The 26532-nt window shown below is 42.9% G+C and overlaps 1 protein-coding gene across 5 annotated transcripts in view; it reads right to left on the bottom strand.

The window, feature by feature from the left end:
* Window positions 1–26532, bottom strand: part of CATIP (ciliogenesis associated TTC17 interacting protein) — a 48917-nt gene that overhangs the window by 18326 nt on the left and 4059 nt on the right. The window contains exons 2-3 of one of the 5 annotated variants that reach the window (XM_085878494.1): window positions 20732–20809; window positions 4637–4783 (exon numbers count right to left, since the gene is read on the bottom strand). In XM_085878494.1, the coding sequence (XP_085734620.1) occupies window positions 4637–4676 (40 nt within the window). In that variant the 5' untranslated portion in view covers window positions 4677–4783; window positions 20732–20809. Of the gene's footprint in view, window positions 1–4636; window positions 4784–6208; window positions 6345–20731; window positions 20810–21005; window positions 21156–22469; window positions 22575–26532 lie in introns of those variants that run through there. The other 4 variants (XM_085878493.1, XM_085878491.1, XM_085878490.1 and 1 more) reach the window with 4 other exon arrangements.

Here is a 26532-nt window from a genome sequence, read left to right on the forward strand (position 1 = left end):
CAGAACTTTCTGAATTTGAATTAACTGTGCTTTGCACAAAGTGAATTTGTCAAAAAGGTATTTACGACTTTTACCCATGTGGTATTTCTTTTTATTCCCAATTTTTAGTATATGTTTCTCAATTGCAATGGTATCTACTTTTATTTATTGTACGTTTGTATTTGAGTGTGCTTTTTTGGTACGAATAAAGATATTATTATTGTTAATACTGCTTGTATATTTTTGACGCAATAATGCTCTGCGTGATACGTGATAATAAATGATTATGAGTTACAGTTGTTTTCAAGTTGTGGTCATTATGTGTTACTGTGCAATGTAATGACGTTGCAATACAACTTCAATGTTTTGATAATGGCACCGGTAGAACAGCGGTGCTCCGCTGGCCCCAGACCTACGGGTCGAGGGCTCCATCAAGCTGGAAGCTGAAGGGTGTCATGCACTGCAATGTTCATTTATTTGGCGTGCAAAGAAAAGGGTAAAAACAAAAACTCCATTTTATGAACGTTGTGATAAAGTTGAAAACTAACGTCATGCTTCAATGTTGTGACAACGTTGAAATCTGACGTCATGGGTGTTGCAAATACAACTTCCCACTGACCCAATTCTGACGTCAGGTACAACCAGAACACGACGCTGCAACGACGTCAGATTTCAACGTTGTAACAACATTGAAATCTGACATTGTGACAACATTGAAATCTGACGTTGTCACAACGTTGAAATCTGACGTGATGGGTGTTGCAAATACAACCTCCCACTGACCCAATTCTGACGTCAGGTACAACCAGAACACGACGCTGCAATAACGTCAGATTTCAACGTTGTCACAACTTCAGATTTCAATGTTGTCACAACGTTGAAAACCGACGTCATGGGTGTTGCAAAAACAACTTCCCACTGACCCAATTCTGACGTCAGGATAGAACTGGCAAACGACGTTGCAACAACGTTGTGTGCCTGCTGGGATGTGATTGGAAATGTTAAGTTTTGTGTTAAGGACATAAGTTGTGTTCCAACCTGGAACTCTTGTATGTTTGTCTTTATATCTGATTTGTATGTGCACTGATTTGTATTGATCTGCATGTAGTACAAAGTGAGTGTTGGAAATGGACCGTGTGCGAGTCCAGTAGATTTCACTGGAATAAAATGTGCTCTGTTGTGTATTGTGAACTGTGAAGCTTACGGGAATGAATAAGTACGGAAAGTGGAGATAAGGATTGGTCGTCACCGTACACTGTGGAGACTCTGAATGAGGCGAAGTGCACACGCCGATTCCAGAGGAAAACGATGACGAAAGACTCTTCACATGCTGTTGCATCTTTGGCGTGGACACAAATAACTGGGTACATGTCAGCTTGTATTGAAAGACAGAGTCCTGGCATTGTGGTGTGGTCGATTTGAAATGCAGGGTGGATGCCATTGAGAGTATTTTAAGACCACATAGAGAGGTGGTGTGTGTGTGAATTCAATCTTGGTGAAAATCTGAATTAGAAGCGATTGTGAGCTCGATAAGTAACTGAAGATTACTGTACGATGTCATACATGAATGTCTTGTTAGAAGTGATATTACAACTAAAGCATGACGCACACATGTGTCTCAGTGCAGTTTTAAATAATCACATTTTGCCTTGAGAATGGCTAGATTATTTTGGCTTTGAACACTGTACGTTGCATTCATAATAAATGGATGGCCTCCGAAGAGTATCATTGAATGTCCTGTTATAGAAGAATAATATTAATGCATACATTATGGTGTAGAGGCCACTTTGGCTGGCCACTTTGATAACGCAAAGGAAATGGATTATTTCCCTGCATGGGCCAACACTAAACTGGAATCTCTGTGTTTTGTCGGCAGGAAAGGACATAAATGTGTGTGATGTGCCTTGGATAGACGCTGAAGCAAATGACACATGTGTGAGCATCGAAGCTTTATTTGTATTTATGTCATGTGGAAGAGCCATAGGGATCTTGGAAACACCAGAGTGAATGTTAAATATATTCTGAATGAGAGTCCATTTAGTTGACTGACTATTGCCGGCATTATGAGACAGCATTAATGGAAATAGCGCTTTGTTTAGGATTCAAAATGATGAAAAGTGGGAAATTGCCTCCAATTGCTCAGCCCAGCAAGCTGAGGTCTTAAGTTGTATAAACACTCACCTCCTTGCAATCTATGTTCAAGAATTGCTCCTCCTCTTGACACTAAAGTTGTGAGGGTGGGGCCACTGTGGAATGTGTATGCCGTGCTCGGTGATATGAGAGAAATGTTTATTCGTAACCATTGTACTTAAAATGTGATCAAAATGTAGAAATGCGATTTGGAATGATTTTAAAGTGATCTGTAAAGTAGTTGTGTATGATTTTGGTACCTTGTGATGAATGAGGATCCATACCACACAGATGATTCTCAGATAAATGTGAAGTTTAAAGTCACAACCATCTCCCAAACTCCCTATTGGTGTTTAGCACGTAGAGCGATTCACAGATGATGCATAATCCCTCGGATGGACATTAAACTAGGCGTGCTGTCTTCATTAGTCTCTAAATGGCAATGGCAAACCACCCAGTGTAACCCTTGGACCGATTCAGGCAAGCAAAATTCCTTGCATATAGTGCTTGATCTGTGAACCATGTACATCAAGTGGTGAAGAAAATTGGGTTAAAATACAGACAAAGCTAGTGCTCCTTAGACTAGCTCTTCGTCTGAGTCCTCCGTAGACAAGTGCGGACTGGCTGTCTGGTGCTCTTTGAACACACACAGTCGTGTAGGCCTTATTACAAGAACACTCCTTAGCACATTTGTCTGCCAAGGTCAGCTGCTGGCACAAATAGCAGAAAGCAAAAACATCTCTGGTGGCTTTATATGTGCTTCTATTTGTCAGGTTAATTCATGAATCGTTTAATTCGATTATAATTTTGTTTTTATTGTCACACTGATAGACTATAAAGCTGTTTAAGCGAAATTGGATAAATAATGCACTCCAAAGGTAGATTTTGAACCTAACGGTCATCTGGAGTAGCCAATCATGGGAAGAGGGACCAGTTGGGTGCGAACAGCAGGTTTAAATCCTGCCATGCTTCCCCCACAGCAAGGTTAAACATTATTTGGGGAAAAGATGGTGGAGGTTCCAAAAAAGATAGCTACATGCATTGATGAGGAGTGCCTTTTGCCTGGTGACGCAACTTTGACAAATGACTTGACAATTTTTGTACACCTGTTTAAAAACAGAGGTTTAAACTATTTATTTGTTTTGATAAAGGAATGGATTTGTATTTGAAAGGTCAGAGCAAGTGATTAGATGGCTAGAGTATGTGTGATGGGATATTGCAGCATTTTGCTGTGTTGGTGAGAGAGAAGTGGATAAAAGAAATGGACAATGTCAGAGATTTAAAATGTTGATGGAATTCCGAATAGTGATGAGAAAGGTGGGTTACAGATTATTTTTCCGAGATTTTTCAGCTCCATTGACCATGAAAGAAATGGACGCTCATCAGATCGATGAAACAATATTAGCATTTGGTATAAATAAACTGTTTGGAGAAATTTTGTATCGCTTAACCATGTTGGCAAGTTTTGTTCCCAAATTTTTCCAAATGGACACTCTGCAGCCAAAGTGTGGTCCGCAGCTCGGCATGTCAAGGCTGAGCAGTGTGGAACTCTTACTATGGGGGAGTTTGCAGAGCTGAGAGCCCGAGAAAGACTTCCAAAAGAATCACCCTGTGACTGCAATGATAGCCATGCTACTTGTTTAATTACTTCTGTTAATTAGTGTAATTATAACAACCTAGCTTTGAATTACCAGTGTGCTTTGACCTGTATGGTTGTGATGGGGATACTCTTATGGTCAAAAGGACCAACAAGTGATACTCATGATAATGTTTGCCTGCACCAGGTTTGTTGTCATATGCATAAACATGAGGAGCAGTTGGTAACTAATGGAAGTTGTGAATGGTAACTTGGTTAATTACTTTCAGACAGCTCATAAAACAGAAAAAATAACTTGTTGAGAACACTGGAGGCACAATATTTTTGTGTTCATTGTCTTTTTTTTGTATACCTTGGCGAGGCTCGTATGAAAGCTAACACACAATGCACAGCAAGGGGGGGCATGAGACAAGAGGGGTGGGAGTGGGAAGGAAAAACAGTGGGGAACAGAGACATTAGGAGATCTGTCGAAGGGAGAACGATGGGGCGGGGAACATGAGGAATACAAGATGGACATTACAGGGACTTTCAGGAAGGAAAGCAGGTAATTTAAAGGAGGTGGGTTTGGAGTGGATTAACGGGGGTAGAAAAGATTGAGGATTTGGATGGGGACGATAAGAGGTGGTGGTGAACAGCTGTTTTGAAGGCCTAGAGGGAAGAATTGGATTGAACAGAGTGAGAGAGTTTATTTCAAAGGTGGGGAAAAAGAGGAATGAAAGAGGGAAGGTGAGCAGTGATTCGTGATTTTGATCGTTTTCCTAGAAGGGGGTTGTTGGCAGACCTTGAGCGCCCTGTGGAAATGTGGTAGGGACAAATCGCAGACATAGCAGGTGAATCACAGACATAGACATAGAACATAGAATCGCAGACATAGCAGGAGGGGCGAGACCGGAGAGGAGACGGTAGAAGACAGAAAGACCCCCGACCTACCAGTGGTGAGAGAGTGAGAGGCCCAAAGACTCAGCCTCATCGTGGGAGATGCCAATGATCCGTAATGCCTTGGTTTCCACAGCGTGAAGCCGAGAAAGGTGAGAGACAGGAGCACCAGCCCAGATGGGAGAGCAGTACTCCATCAGGCTGCAGACAAAAGCTTTATATGTGGTCAGGAGCTCAGGTGGGCCAAGGAAGGACTTTGCACGATGGAGAATTCCCAGTCAGTGACTGGCTTTGGAGGCCATGACATGGCTTTTTCTCTCGACAATTCATAATGGTATTTAAACCATCATGTTTCTTTTGGTTATAATTAATATCAAGTTTTGTTTTGGAATTACAAATTGAGAAACCTTTATCATAAGTCTCGTAGTGTCTGCACTTTTGGAACAGCAGTACAATTTTAAATCAGTAACTTGGGACACATGTGAATGATCGGTTGTATCACAGTAAGGTACACCATTGGTTATTGATAACTTGTATTGATTGATTGATATACTATCAACCACTGTAGCTATGGACCTCGTTGATCTTTAATTATGGGTTGACAAAAGTTACTGAGAATTGAATCGAGATAATATATTAGGTTGAGGTTCTAAAACATAACATTGAAGGAGGGTCTATGTTATTAAATTGATCAACAGATTGGTCAACATTATATATTAGGAATACCAAGTTAACTGTAAGGGAAAATCAATATACGAAGGAAATCAGCGTGGTATTTACATAACAATAATGGGAATAATGGCTAGACTAACAGTAATTATGAAATCCAGCAATTATTAAACCAACAACAAACCATGTATTGTAATTGTATTGCTCTGACTGATTAGTGGCTGATACTGTCAAAACTGTAATTTAAGTAAAATGCCACCATATTTTGTGGAATGCCAGACAAACAAAAAGGATAAACAAGAATTATGCCGAGTGCAGAAGGCATTAGCATGTGAAATGAATGTTAAATCGGTCAAAGTGTAAGAATTATATTATTGAAAAGAGTGCAATGATGCCACAAGCCAATTAAAATATTTTCCCGTTTTATTTGTTTTCTGATTAATTGGACAGGTGCATGATTTTTGATTAAGTGGTACTTCTTGTACGTTTACTTTAGTAAGTTGAGGTGTTTCTAACACTGACTTGACCATCTTTCCTCAACACGGAAGTGCTAAGTTAGCTGGAAATAAATAAATAAATAATGGCAGTTGCTCTGGAACTGCTTGTGAATGATAATTGAAGAAGAAGAAGAAGAAGAAGAAGAAGAAGAAGAAGAAGAAGAAGAAGAAGAAGAAGAAGAAGGAGCTAACTTTCATGATTATTGTACAGATGATGGAATATTTTTTTGACAAGAAGGGATTTTTGGAGGATGATGAAAAGAATTGTTGATTGCAAATTGGAAGCCTGATAAATACATCTACTCTTTCCACATGGAAATAGCAAATGAGATAAATGTTTTTGAGTATACATACAACTGGGATTTCTATATATTTTAGCATGTCGTTTAAGTGTGAAAAAACAAAGGAAAGGAAAGGGTAAAATTTTGATAAATCATGTAATACACGTTAGATGCTTCACCTTGATTTTGTTTGTTTCGGAGTGCTGAGAGCAGTTGAACTATGCAGTGTACGATTTCGTCTCATGAAGCTTTGAAAGAACTTCTACCGAAAGATTGGATGATGGGGAGTACCCAAATTTGGGTGATTGGGCATTCAACACGTGATCATGACACTACCCCTTCCTGAGGAGATAAGATGAGTCTGTTAAAGGAAAAAAGAAAAAGAAAAAACCCACTGATGAGAAGGTTGGACAAGTCAAACCACAGCAAAGCAAAGACTTAACGTCACCGTTGCATAGTACCTGCCTGGAGGAACGACTAAGACCACAGTCACAAATTGCTGCTCTGCAGATACATCGTGAACTTGCCATGGTCGTACAACAAAGGCCCTGAAGGTCTATTCAGTGAGTCATGTGCAACGTGTGTTCAATAGTGCGGGTGGGGCTCGTGCAGCTATTGTGGCTGCCTCCCACATGCAGAGCTCGCTTGGTGAATCAAACCTGATTGCATGAACTGCTGCTACGAGGTCCCAAACTCTGCTGGGACTGGATCCCTGGGTCACATCTCGAGTCTTCTTCATCACCTTCAATCAAGTGTCATCTGCAACCCAGTGTCAGGCCCAAGCTTGTACCTGCCAAGATCTACCTTCTCTGCAGCTCAAGGAGTGCCAAGACTGTGTTTCCCGTTGGGTGATGCTCTATCTCCACCTTGACCTGCTTATCTTCTGGCCTCAGGTAGCATGTCTTTTCAAATTGTGACACATGCTGATGAACAGGCCATGAATTAAATGGAAACACACTCACTAACCTGGCTGTAACACTATTGAAATGGTCATCGTCCAGCATTCTTCTCCGATGAGCGCTCGCTGCCATTATTGATTGAACTTGTGTAAGGCATATCTTTTCTCCTCCAGGAACAGCGTATGGTGATCATGGGTAATATAATTTTTCAAATTTTTCCTGATATGGAAAAAAGGGGGATGTGGAAGAAAAATAATTATATTCATGTACTCTCAATTATAATTGTTGCAGGTACTTTATAGATTTAATATTTGTACTATAGTCAAATTGGCTGTCAGTAATGTTTCTCTTTTCCAAAAAGTATTTTGACCTACATATTGATAAATGGAATATCTTACTATGAAGAAAGGTCTTGTTCACTGCATAGAAACAGGGTGACCTGGTTGATAGCACTGCAACTTTTGCCATGATTGTGTCATTCTCTCCCACCAATCCAAAGTGGACATGTATTGCAGTTTTGAGTTATTTTGCCTAATACTTATCAGCTAATCCTGTAGTTGAGTTGCTAAATGCCTCACCCTACCAGTCTTTGGAATGTCAAATTGTGTATAACAGGAATTGCTTCGGGCTTCTGTTTCAGTGAAGTCCATTCAAATATTTCAGTGAATCATTCAATGTTCTTCCTCCGTATATACGAAATTAAAGATTCACCATTTGTATGCTGATCCAACTTGTGGAAATAGTTATTTTCCACCACACAAGGATAAGGATTGTTACTGAAAGTAGCTCACAAAGCTCTAAAATGAGTTGAAAATACTTGGAAAAGTATCTGAGAGAAAGGGCTGTACCTCCTGCACAACGAAAGATTTGGAGAATGTTCTCAGCTCGAAGAAAGCAGGCAGCTGCTTGAAGTACAAACTTCCGACCATGTGGATCAGTGCACAGCCTGAGTGTATGAACTGTGCTACACAAACTCCCAACAGATTGGTACCAGTGATTGGACTGTTTATCTGAATTACGTGTTTCTGAACACTGATGGGAGGGAATATATGGGGCTTGTAAATGTACTTGGTAGGTAAAAATGATATTGTTAAGGAAATGGCCCTTATTGGACTACTAAATATAGGATTAGCTCAGATCCCCCATTAAATGCATGTTTAGCTCGGTTGTTTGGTAAAATGGACGTTACATGTGTGTCAGGAGGAGAAAGAGGCTGTTTTATTGTTTGTGTGATGGTGGTGGAACGAGAGCTCCCTCTTCTTCCTACCCCCTTCCCGGACGAGGCCCCGCCCAGTCAGCTGAGAGGGTGTGGCCAAAAAGAGGAAGTGAAACGAAGGGGAGGAGTTTGTCGGCTTCGCTGAGGGAGGCGTGCTTGGGGTCGAAGCGAGCGAACGAAAGAGAAACTGGAAAGAAAAGGGGTTCAGTTTGGGGCGAACAGTCGCTCTTGAGGCATGCTCGTGTTTCAAAGCGAGCAAACGAAAGAGAAACTGGAAATAAAAGGGATTCAGTTTGGGGCGAACAGTCGCTCTCGAGGCGTGCTCATGTTTCGAATCAAGCGAACGAAAGACAGGCGGCCTGCACGTCGAGTCGGCGACCGACTCTTATGAGGAGGTGATTCTGCCGTGAGAGAGACAGCAGCCAGCTTTGAGAGGCGAGCATGGAAAAGGAAAGAAAAGGTGATTCTACAGAGAAAGAAACTGAGAGGACGGAGTTAAGGAGTCGGGATTCGAGGCGGGAAGGCAAGAGAGGACACGACGGAGCCTCTGATGGTCCCTGCTCACAACAACGGCTCGACACGTTTGCCGATCCGCTTGCCGGAGCCCAGCACCTCGATTTGGGCTTTGTCTGGTGAACAGGCCAGGCCTGGATTTGTATGCTGGACCTTGAGAGAGATCAGCTGAGGCCCATCGTTGATCTGGCGGTCTTGTGCCGTCGACCTTACGCGGGGTCAGAGCGCGCGGAGACCGCATGCGGTGCGGAAAAGAAAGAGTACAGTGCCGCCATTCTGCCATGCGGCGCGTTCGAGCTGGGGGCTCGAATCCGTGGACATCCGCTTGTTGCAAGCGACATTCGTGCTTTTGACAGTCCTCTCGTCCATGAGACATCACCAAGTACTCTGTCTTGCATGCATGCTGTCTGTCTGTCTGTCTTGTTTGCACGTTATTTAAGGCATATCTCGGTCGGGACCCCCTCGAAACCTGAGGTCCATAGTTCCCTAGTTAAGAACGGGTTAAAGATTGTTAATAAAAGCATTGTCGTGAATGTTTTTCTTGTGTCATGTTCCCCGATGTTCCCCAATAAATCTGGTTGGTTCGTATGAAGTTGCTGCTATGGATTAATTTTTGTCGCATCGAGGAGTGATCCGTTTGATTGGCAAATAAAACCAAAATGGTTACAGACTGGCAGAAAATGCTCGGCATCTGACACAACCAGTCTGTAACCAGGGTTCTATTTCGCCAACTGGTAAGGTACAAGGATTACGTTGGTATCGCGATTGAAGACGCGTGACCCGAGGCCTGTGCCGAGCCAGCCAGCGTTATAAACCCCGGAGACAGCCGTGTTGAGGGTGGCGCCAAAGTCGGGCGAGAATCCCGCCACCCCGGATCCGCAACAATTGGTGTCAGGAGTGGGATATTTGGACCAGTGGTGCATTTGGCACCCCGGACATTAGTTACGGAAAAAAACGGTCCAAATTTGATTTGATTTTATGTTTGAGCAGATCGGGTGAAAAACTTGCAAATTATAAAGAAAATGGAGTCGTAAAATGGCAGCGCGGCTCCACCTTGGTGCGACACAAAGCAGGAGTGGGCTATTAATAGTGCAACAAATGGCACAACACGAGGCGGAGGCTCCCAGCCACTGGTTCAAACCACGTGGTCACGGCATGCGCCATGGCAGGCGAGGCAAGACGACGACGCGAACATTGGCAAGCTTCAGATATGATTGGGGGATGCCTTGGAACAGGTGAGGAGTTATGAGAATTATATAGAGGAATTGCAAAATTGAATTGGATGAGGCACAATGGCACGCAGACGAGGTTCATCAGGATCATGTGCACAGGGAGTCACAACAATTGGCTGATGCACAGGAACGAATTCGGTGGCTGGATTGTGGGTTGGCCGGCGCATTGCGGGACGGGACAGAGTCCAGATGGAAACACGATTTGGAATTGAAACATCTGAAGGAAGAGGTAAGATCAGGCAATCAGATAAGAGAAAGCCTAGAACAGAAGATAATAAAAAGAGGAGAGAAATATCTGGAGCAAAGGAAGGAAGAATTGTTGGAAAAGTCGAGACAGTTCAAGGAACTACAGGAAGAAATGAGGAAAGTAGAGGGGAGTACCCATAAGTTTGAACAAGAGAAGAGCAAACTGAACAAAAGAATAGAGGAGGAGCAAATTAGTAACTCCCAGGATAGCAAGAGCTTGCAAGAAGAATGGAAAACAAAGCTAGAAAAGGAAAAACGGGAATTGGAACGACTGAAGGAAGAGGTAAGATCAGGCAATCAGATAAGGGAGAGCCTGGAACAGGAGATAAAAAGAGGAGAGAAAAATCTGGAGAAAAGGAAGGAAGAATTGTTGGAAAAGTCCAAAAAGCTTCGGCAAATAAAGTCCAGCGGAAATGTACTGGCACATGAACTGGAAATTAACAAGGAATACGGTAAGAGAATGGACGAATTGAGGGAGGAAGCATGCAAAAGAGGTGCGGAGATGAGGAAGGAATTATGGGAAAAAGCTTCTGAGTTGCGGAAACACCAAAACAAAGAGACGGCATAACAAAACGAGCTGAGGATGTTAAGAGAGGAAAGAAAGAGAACGGATAATGAAATGTTAAGGAACCACACTGGGCAGATTAAACAGTTAAAGGAAAAAGCAAGGTTGGAGTACGCGGAGATGGTGAAAGAACAAGGAATGAAGCAGGAAAGGGAAATCAGCCAATTGAAGGAAACGACGAGATTGGAGAAGGAAGAACAAGAGAGACAGTGGGATAGTATACAAAAAGAACATGGATTTGAAATTGAACAACTAAAGGAGAAAGCAAGGTTGGAGTATGAGGAGATAGTGAAAGAACAACGAATGAAACAGGAAAAGGAAATCAGCCAATTGAAGGAAACGCCGAGATTGGAGAATGAGGAACAAGAGAGACAGTGGGATAAGCATCAAAAAGAACAAGGAATGAAACAGGAAAAGGAAATCGAACAATTGAAGGAAACGATGAGATTTGGAGAATGAAGAACATGAGAGACGGTGGGATAGAAAACAAGAAGAAAACGAATTTGAAATTGACCAACTAAAGAAGAGAGCAAGGTGGGAGTACAGGAAGATGGAAAAACTCTGGAAAGATAATGAACTAAAAAGGCTCAGAGAGGAAGAGTGACTCAAATGGAGGGGAAAATGGAACCAGGAAGTAGAACAGCACAAGAATATGGGATGTGTGACATCACCACAGGGAGTAATGTTGGTGGTACGGAACTTGATTGACATCACTCATCAGATGACACCACAATTAGAGCAAACCCTGGTAAAGGAGACATTGAGGGAGCATACGGGGTTGTTGACGAATGAAATACATTTTCAGCAGGTCCAGCATGTGGAGCTGACAGCCCCAGAGGAGTGTGGCGAACCGATGATGAGCAACCTGCTGGAGAGAAGTGACCGGACAGAGGTGACTCTGGAACGAGGCAGGTACGTGGGTACATGCAAACATGCTGCGGATGATGAGCTTAAGGTAGAAATTGAATTTTATGTTAACGAAGAGACTCTGTCCGATGGGGTGCACGTATGCGTGACCCCTGAATGTGTGTGTGTGTGTGTGTGTGTGTGTGTGTGTGTGTGTGTGTGTGTGTGTGTGTGTGTGTGTGTGTGTGTGTGTGTGTGTGTGTGTGTGTGTGTGTGTGTGTGTGTGTGTGTGTGTGTGTGTGTGTGTGTGTGTGTGTGTGTGTGTGGAGTGCCTGTGAACAAATGCTGTGAGCCCACAGTCCAGACTACAGCACCGGTATGTGCTGCCGAGGCCGAAGTGTGTGTGGGCACTCACCTGGCGGTCGAGAATGTAACCCTGGAGTGCAAGGCAGTTGGTCGGTGCGCCGGCAAGGTTGAAGGTGTGAAATGTGAACACCTAACATTGGAATGTGTGCAGCCTGTGCCGAGCCAGCCAGCGTTATAAACTGCGGAGACGGCGGTGGTGAGGGTGGCGCCAAAGTCGAGCGAGAATCCCGCCACCCCGGATCCGCAACAATATTTACCATTAATCATGTGGGGAGGGGCAGGAGCTGAAAGCTGTTTTTCAATATATTGTTTGTTTGGTTCTCGGGCCACAATAAAAAGTACAGTATTTTTTGGCTTACAAGTTGATACTTTTCCACCTGAAATTCCAGGCCTCAATTTACACTCAGAATAGACTTATGTATGGTTTCAGACATTGAATTGCATATATGAAAAAAATTGCCTATTGCGATAATTCCTGAAATAAATTGTGTAATTGTTCATTTAAAACACAAGTTTCCAAAACAGCAAAAAACAGCAAGTTTCCACTTACATCGTGGATGTGTTCCTAGAAAATTTGATGTTAAACCAAACCACGTTAAGCAGACAAAATATTCCGAGACATTTAGGTCACCCTCACAGAACTTTTAAAACCTCACTTCACTACATATTAGAGACAAATATTAAACAAATAAATAAAGAACACGAATTAAATACACATATGGACAATTAAATGAACAGTTACAGGGGTACTCACCGAAATGTAGGGTTGAGATTGCTTGTTGGGACAGGAAAGGTGCGGCTGTAGAGTGGAGGGGTTACAGGTAGGGAGACGTGGTGCTGAGATACCCTTCAGTGCACTTTTTATGGTGCTGAGATACACCACGGTGCACACCTCAGTGCATGGCTCGTGGTTCTGAGATACCCATCTCTACCCATCTCTCCATCTGCTTGCCTCTGTCATGGATGATCACACCTTAGCAGAATTCAGAGGGGCTGTCTTATTTTGTGTTGGTCCTATGACCTTGGTACTGTAATACATGCCTCTGATGTTTCCTGTGTTGGCTGAAGATTGAATATTTTGGCATAGCTGAAGCCAATAGTCATTAGCACAGAATTTTGCTGTTCTCTGCTCCTTGCTTCTGGCTGTTATAAGTGCCTGCTGTGTCTTCTGACTGGGAGAATGCTTGTACTGAGTGAGTGCTGCACCCTCACTTCAATGACTGGGGTGATTTTACTGGAATTAACCTCAAACCAATCGTTCGTCTTTCCCTGCTTCTTTCCGAAAACTGAGAGTGCTGTGTTGTGAAGGGTGTCTCAGGTGGTCCAATTTCTGCTGAGCATCACCATGTGGGGGATCTGAAAGGAGCACATCATCCAAGGCATTAACAAATGCCTCTACTGTCTTGTCTTGCTGGCATCAATACGAGGCTTCCCTGCTGGTTTGGAGCGATACATCTCCTTTGGCTGGAGCCTGACCTCACAACAGACCAAAGAGTGGTCAGTATCACAGTCAGCACTGTGGTAACTATGTGCTTGGAGAACACCTTTGAGATGAGACCGTCTCATAATTATCAAGTCCAGGTGGTACCAGTGCTTTAATCGAGGATGTCTTCATGACATCTTGTGTTGGTGCTTCGTCTGGAAGAAGGAATTGGCAATACAAAGGTCATAAGTGCACAGTTCTGAGAGTCGCTGCTCCTCGTTCATTTTACCAATTCTGTTCTGTCCCAGACATGAAGGCTAGGAGTCATGATCAGCACCCACTCTCACGTTAAAATTACCAAGCAGGAATTGCTGTTCCTGTCTATGAATCTGGCTAATGATGGACACAAGCTTGTCGTATAACTCATCCTTCACTTCTTGAGCAGAGTATAGGGTTTGTGCATAAACGCTGATGAGGTTGACAGGCCGATTATATGTGTGGAGTCGGAGTGTAAGAAGTCTCTTTGTTCCATTTTCACCAGGCTCCATCATATTCAGCAATGAATTATTGAGGGTGAAACCAACACCATGCTCTTTCGTGTCTTCTTGTCCTTTCCCTTGCCAGAAGAACATGTCATCCTTTTCATGCAGGGTACCAGAGTCAGCCAAGCATGTTTTCTGCAGTGTGGCAATATCAACTTGAATTTTCCTGAGCTCAATGTTGATCGTTGCAGTCTTGCGGATGTCATTTATGTCCTGGAGATCTTTTGACAGACCAGTCCTCATGGTGCCATTCCAGCGTCCCAAACTCCAAACTTCATCGAAAATCCATTCCACAATCCCAACTTGAGTACTGGTATCTTTTTCTTCTGTTGTTTCTTCTTTTGCCTGGTGCAAGATTTTCAGGTTGAAAAAGATCTAAGCCCCATGCACCCAGTGGGGCAGGTGAATGGTGGCGAGACAGCACCTTACTGGCTGAGGACTGCCCAGCTTAAGGCATGCACTAGCTGTCTAGTCAGATCTGAAAATCTCTCCCACTGAAGGAAGTAACCCCTCCCACAAGAGCTTGTCATGCCACATGCCATTGGGGCATTTTATATGTAGTAAGAGTTTATCCTCACTACCACCCTGGCTTAACAGTCTTGGAATCATTACCACTACGACCACTTAAACAGCATCACTTATACACACCTTATTAGGGGTTGTCCAGGGAAAGTTTTTGATTCAAATCGAACGTACTAGACAGGCCTGAAATTTAACTAAGAATGGCAGGAATGTGGAACTTTTTTCAGAGTGCCTACAGTAACTCATGTACTCTTCAAAAATAGGTCATGAGATTTTTTTAACATATACCAACAAATGGTAGCACATGGGCCCCCACCTTAATGGCCATCCGAGGAATGGAGCACCTTGTCAAGCACCAATATTCGACAGTTCTTATAAATCAGGCTGAGAATCAAACCTAGACAAAACAGTTGAAAGTCAAGAGTGCTACCTCTGCACCATTCTGTCTGCGTGCGCGCATGCACGCACACACACCCCAAAGCAGGACAGCAAACGAAAAGTACCTGAAGCTCACCTAGTTCAGGGGCAACAGTCACTCAAACTGCCCGCAGATCCCCTTAGACCCTGATTTGTTTTTTTTTTAATGCTGTGATAAAATTTTGGCACATCATGGGTGATGAAGGTTGTGGTCAAGTTTCATTGAAATTGTGTGTGTAGTTTCAGAGAAGACAACAAATACCTTTTTGAGGGGGGGGGGGGTCAAACATCCCCATCCCCCTGTAGATCCATCCTTAACGAGCACAGACTTGATTCGGTCGATAAACTTTGGTAAATCACGCGTGATGAAGGTTATGGTCAAGTTTCATCGAAATTGTGCGTGTAGTTTCAGAGAAGAGAGCAAATTACTTATTTGGGGGGGTCAAACCAACGCCCCCGCATATCCCGTTAATGAGTGTAGATTTTGATGCGGTCGATACACTTTGGTACAGAGAACAAATACCTATTCTGGTGGGTCAAACCCACCCCCGCCCCCCGTAGACCCCCTTCATGAGCGCAAATTTTCATGTGGTTGATACACTTTGATACAACATGGGTGATGATGGTTGTAGTGAAGTTTCATCTAAATTGAATGTGTGGTTTCGGAGAAGAGAGCAAATACCTATTTTGGAGAGGAACCCCCCCACCCACCTCCCATATACCCTCTTAATGAGTCCAGATTTTGATGCAGTACACTTTGGTTCATCACTGGCGATGAATGTTGTGGTCAATTTTATTGAAATCATGTGTGTAGTTTCAGAGGAGAGAAAATAACTAATTACGGGAGGGAGTCAAAAAAACCTTCATTGGCCTCCTTAATGGACACAGATTTTGATGTGGTTAATACACCTTCATTAGGCATCAGATATGAAGCTTGTGGCCACGTTTTATCTGAATTGAGAATTTGTTTCAAGCGATAATGACTGAAGTGTTTTTACGGACTGACTGACTCACTCACCTACTGACACTGCTCAATCGCATAAGCTCACCTGATTCAAGTCCAGGTGACCTAAAAACAATTAAAGCTGGAATGTTGAGGAGATGGAGGACTTCCGCAAATGAAGAACGTGCTCTGCATTTGAAGCGTGAGGGATGGGCGGTGGAGGAGACCGATTCATGGCTAAAGCACATATAGATAAGGAAAGGACAAATGATAATGGGCAGAAGGATGAAAGGGAAAAAGAGGGGTAGAGGAGAGGAGGATGATGATGAGGAACAATGTTCTCTGGAAGAGAAGCTGGCTCATGAGATAGAGGAGGTGAGAATGACACCAACTAAAGAAAGACCACGACTAATTTAACTACATAATAAGAAACGCACAAAAATATGGATCAGCAGAACAAACAAATCTTATAAAAAATATATATTACCAAAATCGGCCCCTCTGAAAGAAATAAACAGTGAATTTTGCAACAGCACCACTAATTCAGGATAAAGTAACACTAAAACACCAAAAGAACGGAACAAGTTCCACAAATAAAACCCAAGCACCACCATGGAAGAAAAGATTTGTGAGACAGAGGGAGATACTCAGAAAAGAGATAGGACAGATTCAGCAATTCCAAAGAGGAAATCGAAGCCCAAACAAAAGAAGATCCAAAAAATATAAAATATAAAATTGCTAAAAACAAACTGAAAATAAAAATGATAACAAGGAGAATAAAAAAACTATGACGAGGCTAACAACAAGAGAAAATTGCAATATCCTGCTCCCTCCCTCCGGGAGGGAGCGGGATAACAAGTGGTGCCAGGCACAACAAATCCTTCCCATTTAAGGCATAAAGTCTTCGGGCCCTACCAATCTTCACAAATATGCATTTTTCACTATAGGAATGGGTAGGATTATAAGTGACAAATAGAATAAGGTTCACTATAAGCTTAGTTTGAAGTAAATCAGATCATTTTTGACGAAGTTATGAGCGAAAAACGATTTTGATCTTTTTGTGACCTTGACCTTGACCTTTGATCCAATTGGACCCAAAAGTTAATGGGGTCGTCCAAGGTTCATTGCCCACCTGTGGATTAAATTTGATAGTGTTTGCTAAAGCTGTTTTGCCGTAAAGTTGCTAACAGACAGACAGACAAACAAACAAGCAGTCATAGACTGGTACTTCCAAAATCGTCAACTTGACCTCTCACCTTGTCTAATAAAAGCCGTCTCTAGAGAAGGTAGCGATGCAAACCAGATGTTTATATGATGATTCTGTAACAAACCATCAAAAATCGAATGTTTGACATCACTGTGACCTTAACCTTTGACCGATTTTGAGCAAAATCTAATCAGCACTAGCCATCACCCTCCTGAATCACGTGGTGTAATTTGACATTGGTAGCTTCTTCCATTCTTGAGTTATCGTGCCTACAAACAAACAAACACACACACACAAACAAACACACAAACAGATGACGGAAGTCATCAATATACTTACAAAATCTTTAGATTTCATAAGTAACAAACAGACAAACAAGCAGTCATAGACTGGTACTTACGAAATCGTCAACTTTACCTCTGACCTTGTCTAATAAAAGCTGTCTCGAGAGAAGGTAGCAACGCAAACCAGAAGTTTCTACGATGATTCTGTACCAAACCATCAAAAATCGAATGTTTGACCTCACTGTGACCTTGACCTTTGACCAATTTTGACCAAACTCTAATCAGCGCTAGCCATCACCCTCCTGAATCACGTGGTGTAATTTGACATTAGTAGCTTCTCCCGTTCTCGAGTTACCGTGCCTACAAACAAACACACACACACACACAAACAAACAAACAAACAAACAAACACACAAACAGATGACGGAAGTCATCAATATACTTACGAAATCTTTAGATTTCGTAAGTAACAAACCAGACAATTACAATATCCCACTCCCTCCCTCGGGGGGGGGGGGGGGGGATAATAAGGCCAGATGTTTGAAAACAACTCAAAGATTCTCCCATAAATAAGGGAAACAGAAGCAGAACGTGTCATCCCCTTCTGAAAAAGATGAACTGGAACAATTCTGGAAAGGAATTTATGAAGATCGAAAAAAACAACAAGGAGTAGGATTGGATCCAAAACCTGGAGGAGAAGCAGCATCTTGAGGAAAGGCCCCCAGTAATAATTGATGCAGAAAATATAAGACAACAACTTGCAAAAATGGCAAACTTCAAAAGCCCTGGCCCAGATGGGATCCCAAACTTCTAGCTAAAGCAATTTGATGCTCTTCATGTTCACTATGCTCGAGCATTCAATGAACTTATCCAAGGGGATCAAGGGAAAGAAAGATTGAAATCAGGAAATGGATGAATGGCTCACAGAAGGTAACACCTTCCTGATCCAAAAATCTGAAGAAACCCAACTACCTCACAAATACTGGCTAATAACCTGTTTACCAACAACATATACAAACCTTGAACAGGAATTGTTCCAGAAACAATATACCACCACCTAACACAACAAGGGGGCCTTGAGGTAGAACAGAAGGGATGCAAGAGAGGATACTATGGAACAATAGACCACCTACTACTAAACAAGGCCATTCTCGAAAACTGCAAATACTGGAAGAACCAAATTGTCCACAGCCTGGAAAGACTATAAAAAAAACCTTTTGATGGTGTCTCACACATTCATGGATGATAAAGTACATGGAAATCGACAAGATAAATCCCCAAATCATTAATCTGATTGAGAAAGCTATGTATCTATGGAATACCACACAAATCCTGTAACACTCGGAAAGAAAGATTGAAATACCAGGAGTGAAGATACGACACGGGATTTTCCAAGGAGGCAGTCATTCCCCTCTCCTGTTTTGCCTGGCTCTGGATTAACTAAGTAACCTTATTAATGAGCAAGGCCATGGATACACCCTAACAACCAATAAAAGAACATCCAAAGAAACAAGAAAGGTGACACATCTACTTTACAGGGATGATTTAAAACTCTTTGCACCGAATGATGAAAAATTGGTAGAACAACTGAAATTAGTGAAACGGTATTCTGATGACATTCAAATGGAATTTGGCTGAGATAAGTGTGCCAAGTGCACATTTGTACAAGGTGGACCAACAAAAACGGACACCATAAAAATCGACCCAGCCACAACAATACAGGAGCGAGACAACGAAGTATCTTACAAATACCTTGGAGTAGAAGAGGGCCACCAAATATGTCATAAAATGCGCAAAACAATTATCAATGAATACCTGCATCGAACGAGGATGATCCTGAAAACATACCTCTCCCTAAGGAACAAAATCAAAGCCATAAACCAACGAGCAGTACCAGTGTTCCAATGGAGCTGCGGAAGATACTGGCCACAAGTGGAAATCAGAAACCAAGATATCAGAACAAGAAAACTCATCACTATCCACAAAATGTTCGACAAAAATCAATGCATCCCGAGAATGTACCTTCTGAGGAAAGGTGGTGGCAGTGGTCTACTGGGACTCAATCAAATGCACAGAGCGATGACTGTAGGATTAGCAGAGTGCGTAAACAGTTCAATAAACTACCAAATACAATTTGTACACAAGCATGAACACAACAAGCCAGAAAATATATCTCACTCAACTTGCACAAAACTTCCAAAAGCAGGTGCGAATAGAAGATGTCATGCACCAAACTGAAACAGCAGCAGATACAGCCTCAACGATTACAAAAAATGACTAAAAGAAAAATAAATATCAACAGATATATAGTAACATCTGGGAGAAAGACAAAAGAGCAGGTAAAAAAAAATAAAAAATATATATATATATATATATATATATATATATATATATATATATATATATATATATATATATATATATATATATATATATATATAAGAGTTGGACAGATTGAGGATAGACAAAGAAGGGACACTGGAATGGCTAAAAAAGAGGTGAGCTCAATTGGGACAGAAAATGAATCATACATGCCCAAGACCAAAGACACTACACGAATGGCTTTAAAAAAAAAATTGCAGGACTGAGCCAATTGGCAAGTATAGATTTTGCAAGGTAGAAAAAGAAAGCACGAGTCCCCTCCTATCGGGATGTAAAAACTCATGTCAGAACAGCTGCACACACAAAGGCACAACAAGGTATGTAAAATAATCCACCAACACATCTACAGAAATTTCAATATCCCAGTTCCACAAAACACATGGAAACATGAACCAAAAGCAATTATTGAAAACAAGGAAATAATGCTCACATACGACCTGATGATCCCATCCAGCGTGAACATAGAAAACAAAGCACTTCGGCCAGACATAGTACTCAGATATAATAAGGAAAAGAACGTATTGTTAATTGGGATTGCAGTACCCAGCGTATTTGGTCTAAATAATGCAGAAATCAAGAAAATTACCAAATAAATATCAAGACCTCAATAATGAAGTGAAACGATCCTAGTAGCTGAAGAGTGCTGAAATTGCACCAGTGATACTTGGAGCAATGGAAATGATAAAGAAGAACCTCATAAAGATCCTACAAACCATCCCTGGGAACATTACCACAAATGAACTGCAGTTGTAGGCCGTCCGAGGATCAGTGACGATTTTGCCCTCGGAACAAAACTCTGAGAACAACACAAGTTCACAACTCAGCCCATGAATCACAATCCTTCACCGAAACGAAGGTGGATACGTCGAGTCCTGGGAGGACTCTGTTCCACCTTCTGAAACCCGAATTATGGAGACAACAATCAGTGACGTACTACTGTACTTTTAAAAGAATGAGACGGTGTTAAGGATAAAAAACAATGTGCAAATGAACCTTACTTAGGACATTGGATTTAAATCTGGATTCATAACATCGGTAATGGGAATGATCTCAAATGGAAACAAGAAACTGGACACCAGGACAAACACACATACATTACCCAAAGAGTGGAGATCAGGTTCCAGAGCTGCTGGATTTGCAAACGGCTTTTGCTTTTCTCCTTCCTCCATACTGCTCACTGGAACATCAAAATACCAAAATACAGGTTTTATATTTTTTCTTTGAAGATGGTATAATCTGATAAATGGACAATTTACTAGTGCTGCAAAGACTTCCCGGTGGCTAATTGTTTGCATGATAAATTGGGGAATTTGGGGGAAATTAAAAAAGAGTTTCTCAAACAAACTCGATACCATTCCCGACACACAAAATACCTTTGTTTCTTCTTGCGAGGCCAAAACGATGAGCTTATCTATAATTAGCCACACGGCCGTCTTTAGGCGATAAATCCGTGTCCACTAACCCACGTGAGCTGTAAAGCACCATAGCAACCAAGTGACGCCGATATAGTAACCAAGTGACGCCGATATAGTCTTCTTATTCTTCCTCCGGTTCGTTCCCGCCAGATCAATTTTTGTTTGAACTCTTCATTAATATGAACTAAATGAATGTTTCAACTCCATCCCGTGTTTTCAAACGTTTTATTCAGATATGTTTAGTTAGTATATTAAAGTACTGTCGTGATACTTATTCGATGGTCCCAATTGTTCCCTGCACCTTCATGTGTCGTTGGTCAATGAAAGCTTTTCGCCCAAGTCTTTCACGAACCGGTTGCACAGGCCTGACGCTTGACAGAATGTGGCAGTAATTTGTAATTTGTTCACATTATCACCAATAAATGAGTTAAACTCGGCGTTAAACCCACTCTGCTTTGTGAAAGCCACAGTATGATCTTTAATATCCACCAGTTCGCTGAATAGATGCAGCGAGCCCTTCAATTACTATATTAACGATCAAATACCACCCGTCGCTTTACTGACGGGAATACTAAGGGAGAGAGAAAGAGAGGAGAGAGAGAGATAAGGAGAGGGAGGGCAGAATGGGGTGAGTGAGGAGAGAGAGGGGTGGGAGAGAGAGCGGTGGGAGAGAGATTGGTGGGAGAAAGATGGGTGGGTGAGAGATGGGTGGGAGAGAGATGGGTGGGAGAGAGATGGGTGGGAGAGAGAAAGATAAGGAGAGGGAGGGCAGAATGGGGTGAGTGAGGAGAGGGGAGTGAGGTGGGAGAGAAAGAGGGGAGGAGAGAGAGGGGTGGGAGAGAGAGAGGCAGGAGAGAGAGAAGGGGGAGGGAGAGGAGCGAGAATGGGTGGGGAGTGAGGAATGGGGGTGGGGAGAGAGTGGGGAGGTAACGAGAAGGGGGGGATCAAGGAGGGAGAGCTAGGAAGAGGTGGAAGCAAGGAAGGGGATTAAGGACAAGGGTGAGGAAGAGAGAGCGAGGAAGGGAGGGGAGAGCGATGCCCCACCACATGTCGTTAAACACTCTGAGATGGGGGTGCGAGGAGGGTGGGAGAGAGAGGAGGGAAGAAGAGTGAGGTGGGAGGAGGAGCGAGGAGTGCGGGCTAAGAAAGGGGGAAGGAATAGGGGAGAGTGAGGAAGGGGGGGAGGGGAGTCAATGATAATGTTATGTTATACTTTATCAACACACACACACACACACACACACACACACACACACACACACACACACACACACACACACACACACACACACACACACACACACACACACACACACACACACACACACACACACACACACTTCCTGGTATTTACGTCATAGATGCATTCCTGGAAAACATCGTTGAAATCGAACTTCAAAATCCCATTGGTTTTTCGCTCACCTGGAACATAGTTCCAGGAAGTTTATGGGATGGCGCGTTGTTTATCCGTCAGTTTGTCCATCCGTGCATCTGTCCGTCCATCCACAAATACTTGCATCTTCCTCTCTGAAATTACGGATATAGTTTTGATGAAACTTTACCACAATGCTCATCACCCTGTATGTACCAAAGTTTGTTCATTGCGTAAAAAAAGGGCCCGAAAGCAGTCTACGGGGGTTGCCCCCCCCCCTCCCATATAGATATTTGCTTTCTTCTCAGAAACGACACACGCAATTCCGATGAAACTTGACTACAACCTTAATCAACCATGATGCACCAAAGTTTTTCAAGACCTTTTTAAAAATCGGCGTCTGAGGGGGTGTAAGGGGGGGGGTTGCCTCACAATATATATTGTTGCGGATTCGCGCCCGCCGGCGTGCGAACGGCCACGTAACTCGAATCGCGGCACGTCGCCCACCGGACGGACAATCCAGTCGTGACCCTCTCGGACTAACGCCGGGAACCAGTCACGGGTGGACCTTTCGGTCTCACCGCGATCGAGCCAATCAGCCCCCGCGTGGGATAGGGTTGCTCGCCAAATTCGAACTACCTAAGTACCCACGCGGAGGGTAGACCGGGCGATCGCACCTCGCCGCAGGTCGACTTCGGACACGGGCCACTTAAGCGACCCGTTCCGTACTATCAGAATAACCGAGCAGTGTTATCGTCGACCTCGACGGTTCGATTAATTATCGGGCGTATTCAGCCCACTACCAACCCTTTACGTGAAGCAAGATGGGGATTCAATGGAGGAAAAGACGAAGCGAAGCGGGAGAACAGTTCAACAATAAAGCACATTTATTCGCGGCACACGGGAAGCACACAAATACAATTCCACCAAAAGCACACAAAAAAAAGAAAACAATATTCCATTTACACAAAAAGCAAATATAAAAGCGAAGACAATGCAGAGCTAATACCGACTACCGAGCACACGGCAACACTTATACAATTCTACTTCACAGACGGCGCCGACAACACATACCCAAAACCAAGGAAAAGAAATACCCTCAAGGATGAGGCGGGCCTGAGGCCGAGACCGGGTCGCGCCTACCCGTCTGGTGATGAGACGCGGAGCGGCGATGGCCCCGCAACCCGCGGGCCTCGTGGACGGTGTCTGGTAGGGGGTGGGAACGGGGCCCCCTTGGTCGCACTATCTCAGCGCGGGGGGAAACAGGAGGGGGTTGCTGATGCTCGGGGTATAGAGGATGTTTATTATCCCTGGTGTGCGTCTCCACCTCGGCCAGGTCGCGCTGCCGGCCTCCCTCGGGCGTGCAGCTCCTGGCACCGACGCGAGCACCCCCTCGTCTGACTCTCTTCAGCTTCTCCAGCCACTGCAGGCTTCGGGCTCCAGACTTCCACACTCGTCCCCTCCGTTCCGACTCCTTCTCGTTCTCCTCTCCTCTCCTCTCCTCTCCTCTCCTCTCCTCTCCTCTCCTCTCCACTGACTGACTGACTGACTGACTGACTGACTGACTGACTGACTGACTGACGAACACCGTCCTTTTATCCCCCCCGTAGCTTCGCCTTTGACCCCCTCCCTTTGACCTTTCACCTCGCTCCCCATTGGCCCGAGAAAAAGTGGGCGTGAAGGCTTTTTGATCCACAAATTTGCATATATCGATCGCCCTGGAGGCGGGGCCAAATCGCCCCTCGCTCACCGATTGGACGGCAAAAAGTGGGCGTGTGTCGTTTTTGATCCGTTTTTGAAGCACAAAATCCGTGATTTTGTACACGCTGTTCAACGTGCGCCCTACACGAGTCCAGCATCGGTGCCCATGAGTGGCGCGAGATGACGGTGATGCGATGTTGGCGAGTTGTGACGGTAAAGGTCGTGGCGGTTGTGGTGAAGCGGCGTTGTGGTTAGTGGTTGTTGTTGTGGTTGTGATGGTAATCATGGCGGTTGGTCCAAAATAAAGATAGTAAAAGAAAAACGGCTATCCTGAAGAGTCGCAGCTCGCATAAATGACATGTATTCCCACTAGACAACGGGTTTGGGCCTAACTACACATGCACTTACCGAGATACCTCACCTAAGGGACCTGAATGGTGGTTTGCGAATCTGGTAACCACAACAATATATATATATATATATATATATATATATATATATATATATATATATATATATATATATATATATATATATATATATATATATATATATACTTTCTTCTCCAAAACAACACACACAATTTCGAGGAAACTTGACTACAACCTTAATCACCCGTGATGTACCAAAGTTTGTTCATGACATTAAAAAAGAAAATGGGATCGAAGGGGGTGTATGGAGGTATCTCAAAAAATAAAAGGGGGGTGCCCCCCAAAATAAGTATTTGCTAGAACATTGGTTAATTGGAACATTTTTGCTGATTCCATCCCACGTTGACTTTCTCCTCAGTATTATTATTCTACAAGGTGAGCACCCAGGGGTATTGCCCCTATTTTAAGATGTATTAAAGGGGTGAATGCATTCCTGACAGAAAAAAAAAATTGTGTGGAAATTTTTCAGTGTTCCTTCACTCACCCTAATCCTCCCGTTATGATAAGCATTCATTCTTTCTTTCTTTTAATTAGATTTTTAATTGAATTTATTTTGCCTTCCTAACCCCGGAGATTCTCCATGGAGAACTCGGCCGCGGTCGCCTTTGTGTCGATCCCGCTGATTAATTATTTTTGTTGCACTAATTTAAATTATTTTTGTTGCACTAATTTAAATTATTTTTGTTGTACTAATTTAAATTATTTTTGTTACACTAATTTAAATTATTTTCGTTGCACTAATTACCTTCGCATTCTGCGAAAGGTCATGTTTTGGTCGGCGTGTATTTATTTATTTATTTATTTATTTGTAATCTTGTGAGTCGTATAACTCAAAACGTATTAAACCGAATTGCATGAAATTTGGTGGGATGATTGGTTATTAGCCAGGAAGCATTCGATTAGATTTTGGGATCGTTCGGGTCAAAGGTCAAGGTCACGAAAAGGTCAAAATCGTCTTTTTACGATAACACGGTCAATTTTTATTCAATTTGCATGCAACTAACGCCAAAATGTTCAGAATTCAACGCCTCATCTTGTGATATGCAATATGACACAATGACGCCCATACTCTTGTTACCGGTTAGGGGTCAAAGGTCAGGGGGTTCACGACCTTGAAAAATATGCGGTTTTTGTCATAATGCGGTCAATTCTTGTCCGCTTTACATGAACCCAGCACCAAAATGTTCAGAATTTAATGCCCAATCTTGTGACACAATGACGTCATAACACATGTCACCGGTTGGGGTAAAATGTCGGGGGGGGGTCACGCCCTTGAAAATTATGCGGTTTTCGGCATAACTCAGTCAATTCTTATTTGATTTGCATGAAACCAGCATCAAACGAGATTACCTTCTCTTGTTGAAACGTTGTATTCACCGAGCTTGCGAGTGAAGACTAGCCAAAACGACGTGAGTTGATTGTTGTTTAGTCCGTAGCCCCCGAAAGTCGGGCTGGGGGGGTCATGACATTATAGATATGTGGTTTGTGTCATAAGACCATTCATATGAAACCAGTTCCCCACACTCATACCAAGAACAAAAAAAGTAGTGGCGGCGAAGGTATGCGCTCTATGAGTGCCCGTTCTAGTTTAAATTATTTTCGTTGCACTTAATGAAACCAGCTCAAAGAAGCTGCTTAATTTTGGCATATTCTTATATCTTTTCTTCCATCAATATAATTCTCCAAACAGGAGAAAAAAATTAAGTTTAATGCTTTAGCAATTTCACATTTTCTTGTCTACATATGGAGAAGGAGGGACCATACATAGCCTTAGTTGCTTTAAGTAAATACGTGTGCAGACTTCATTATAAGAAACGTTATTTCTTTAAATTATCAGATTTCACTCCAGATCTCAACACTTATTTCCACGACATCTGATCCTCAAAACTGAAATAATATTTCGACGATATACTTTAATTAGTCCGTGAAAGTAGATTGTGGAAAATTGTATCATATATTTTCCAAAATTGCTCCAAGCTCC

This window comes from Eptatretus burgeri, chromosome 4 (genome assembly GCF_056783735.1).
Source record: "Eptatretus burgeri isolate ZD-2024b chromosome 4, Ebu_testis_v1, whole genome shotgun sequence".
NCBI lineage: Eukaryota > Metazoa > Chordata > Myxini > Myxiniformes > Myxinidae > Eptatretus > Eptatretus burgeri.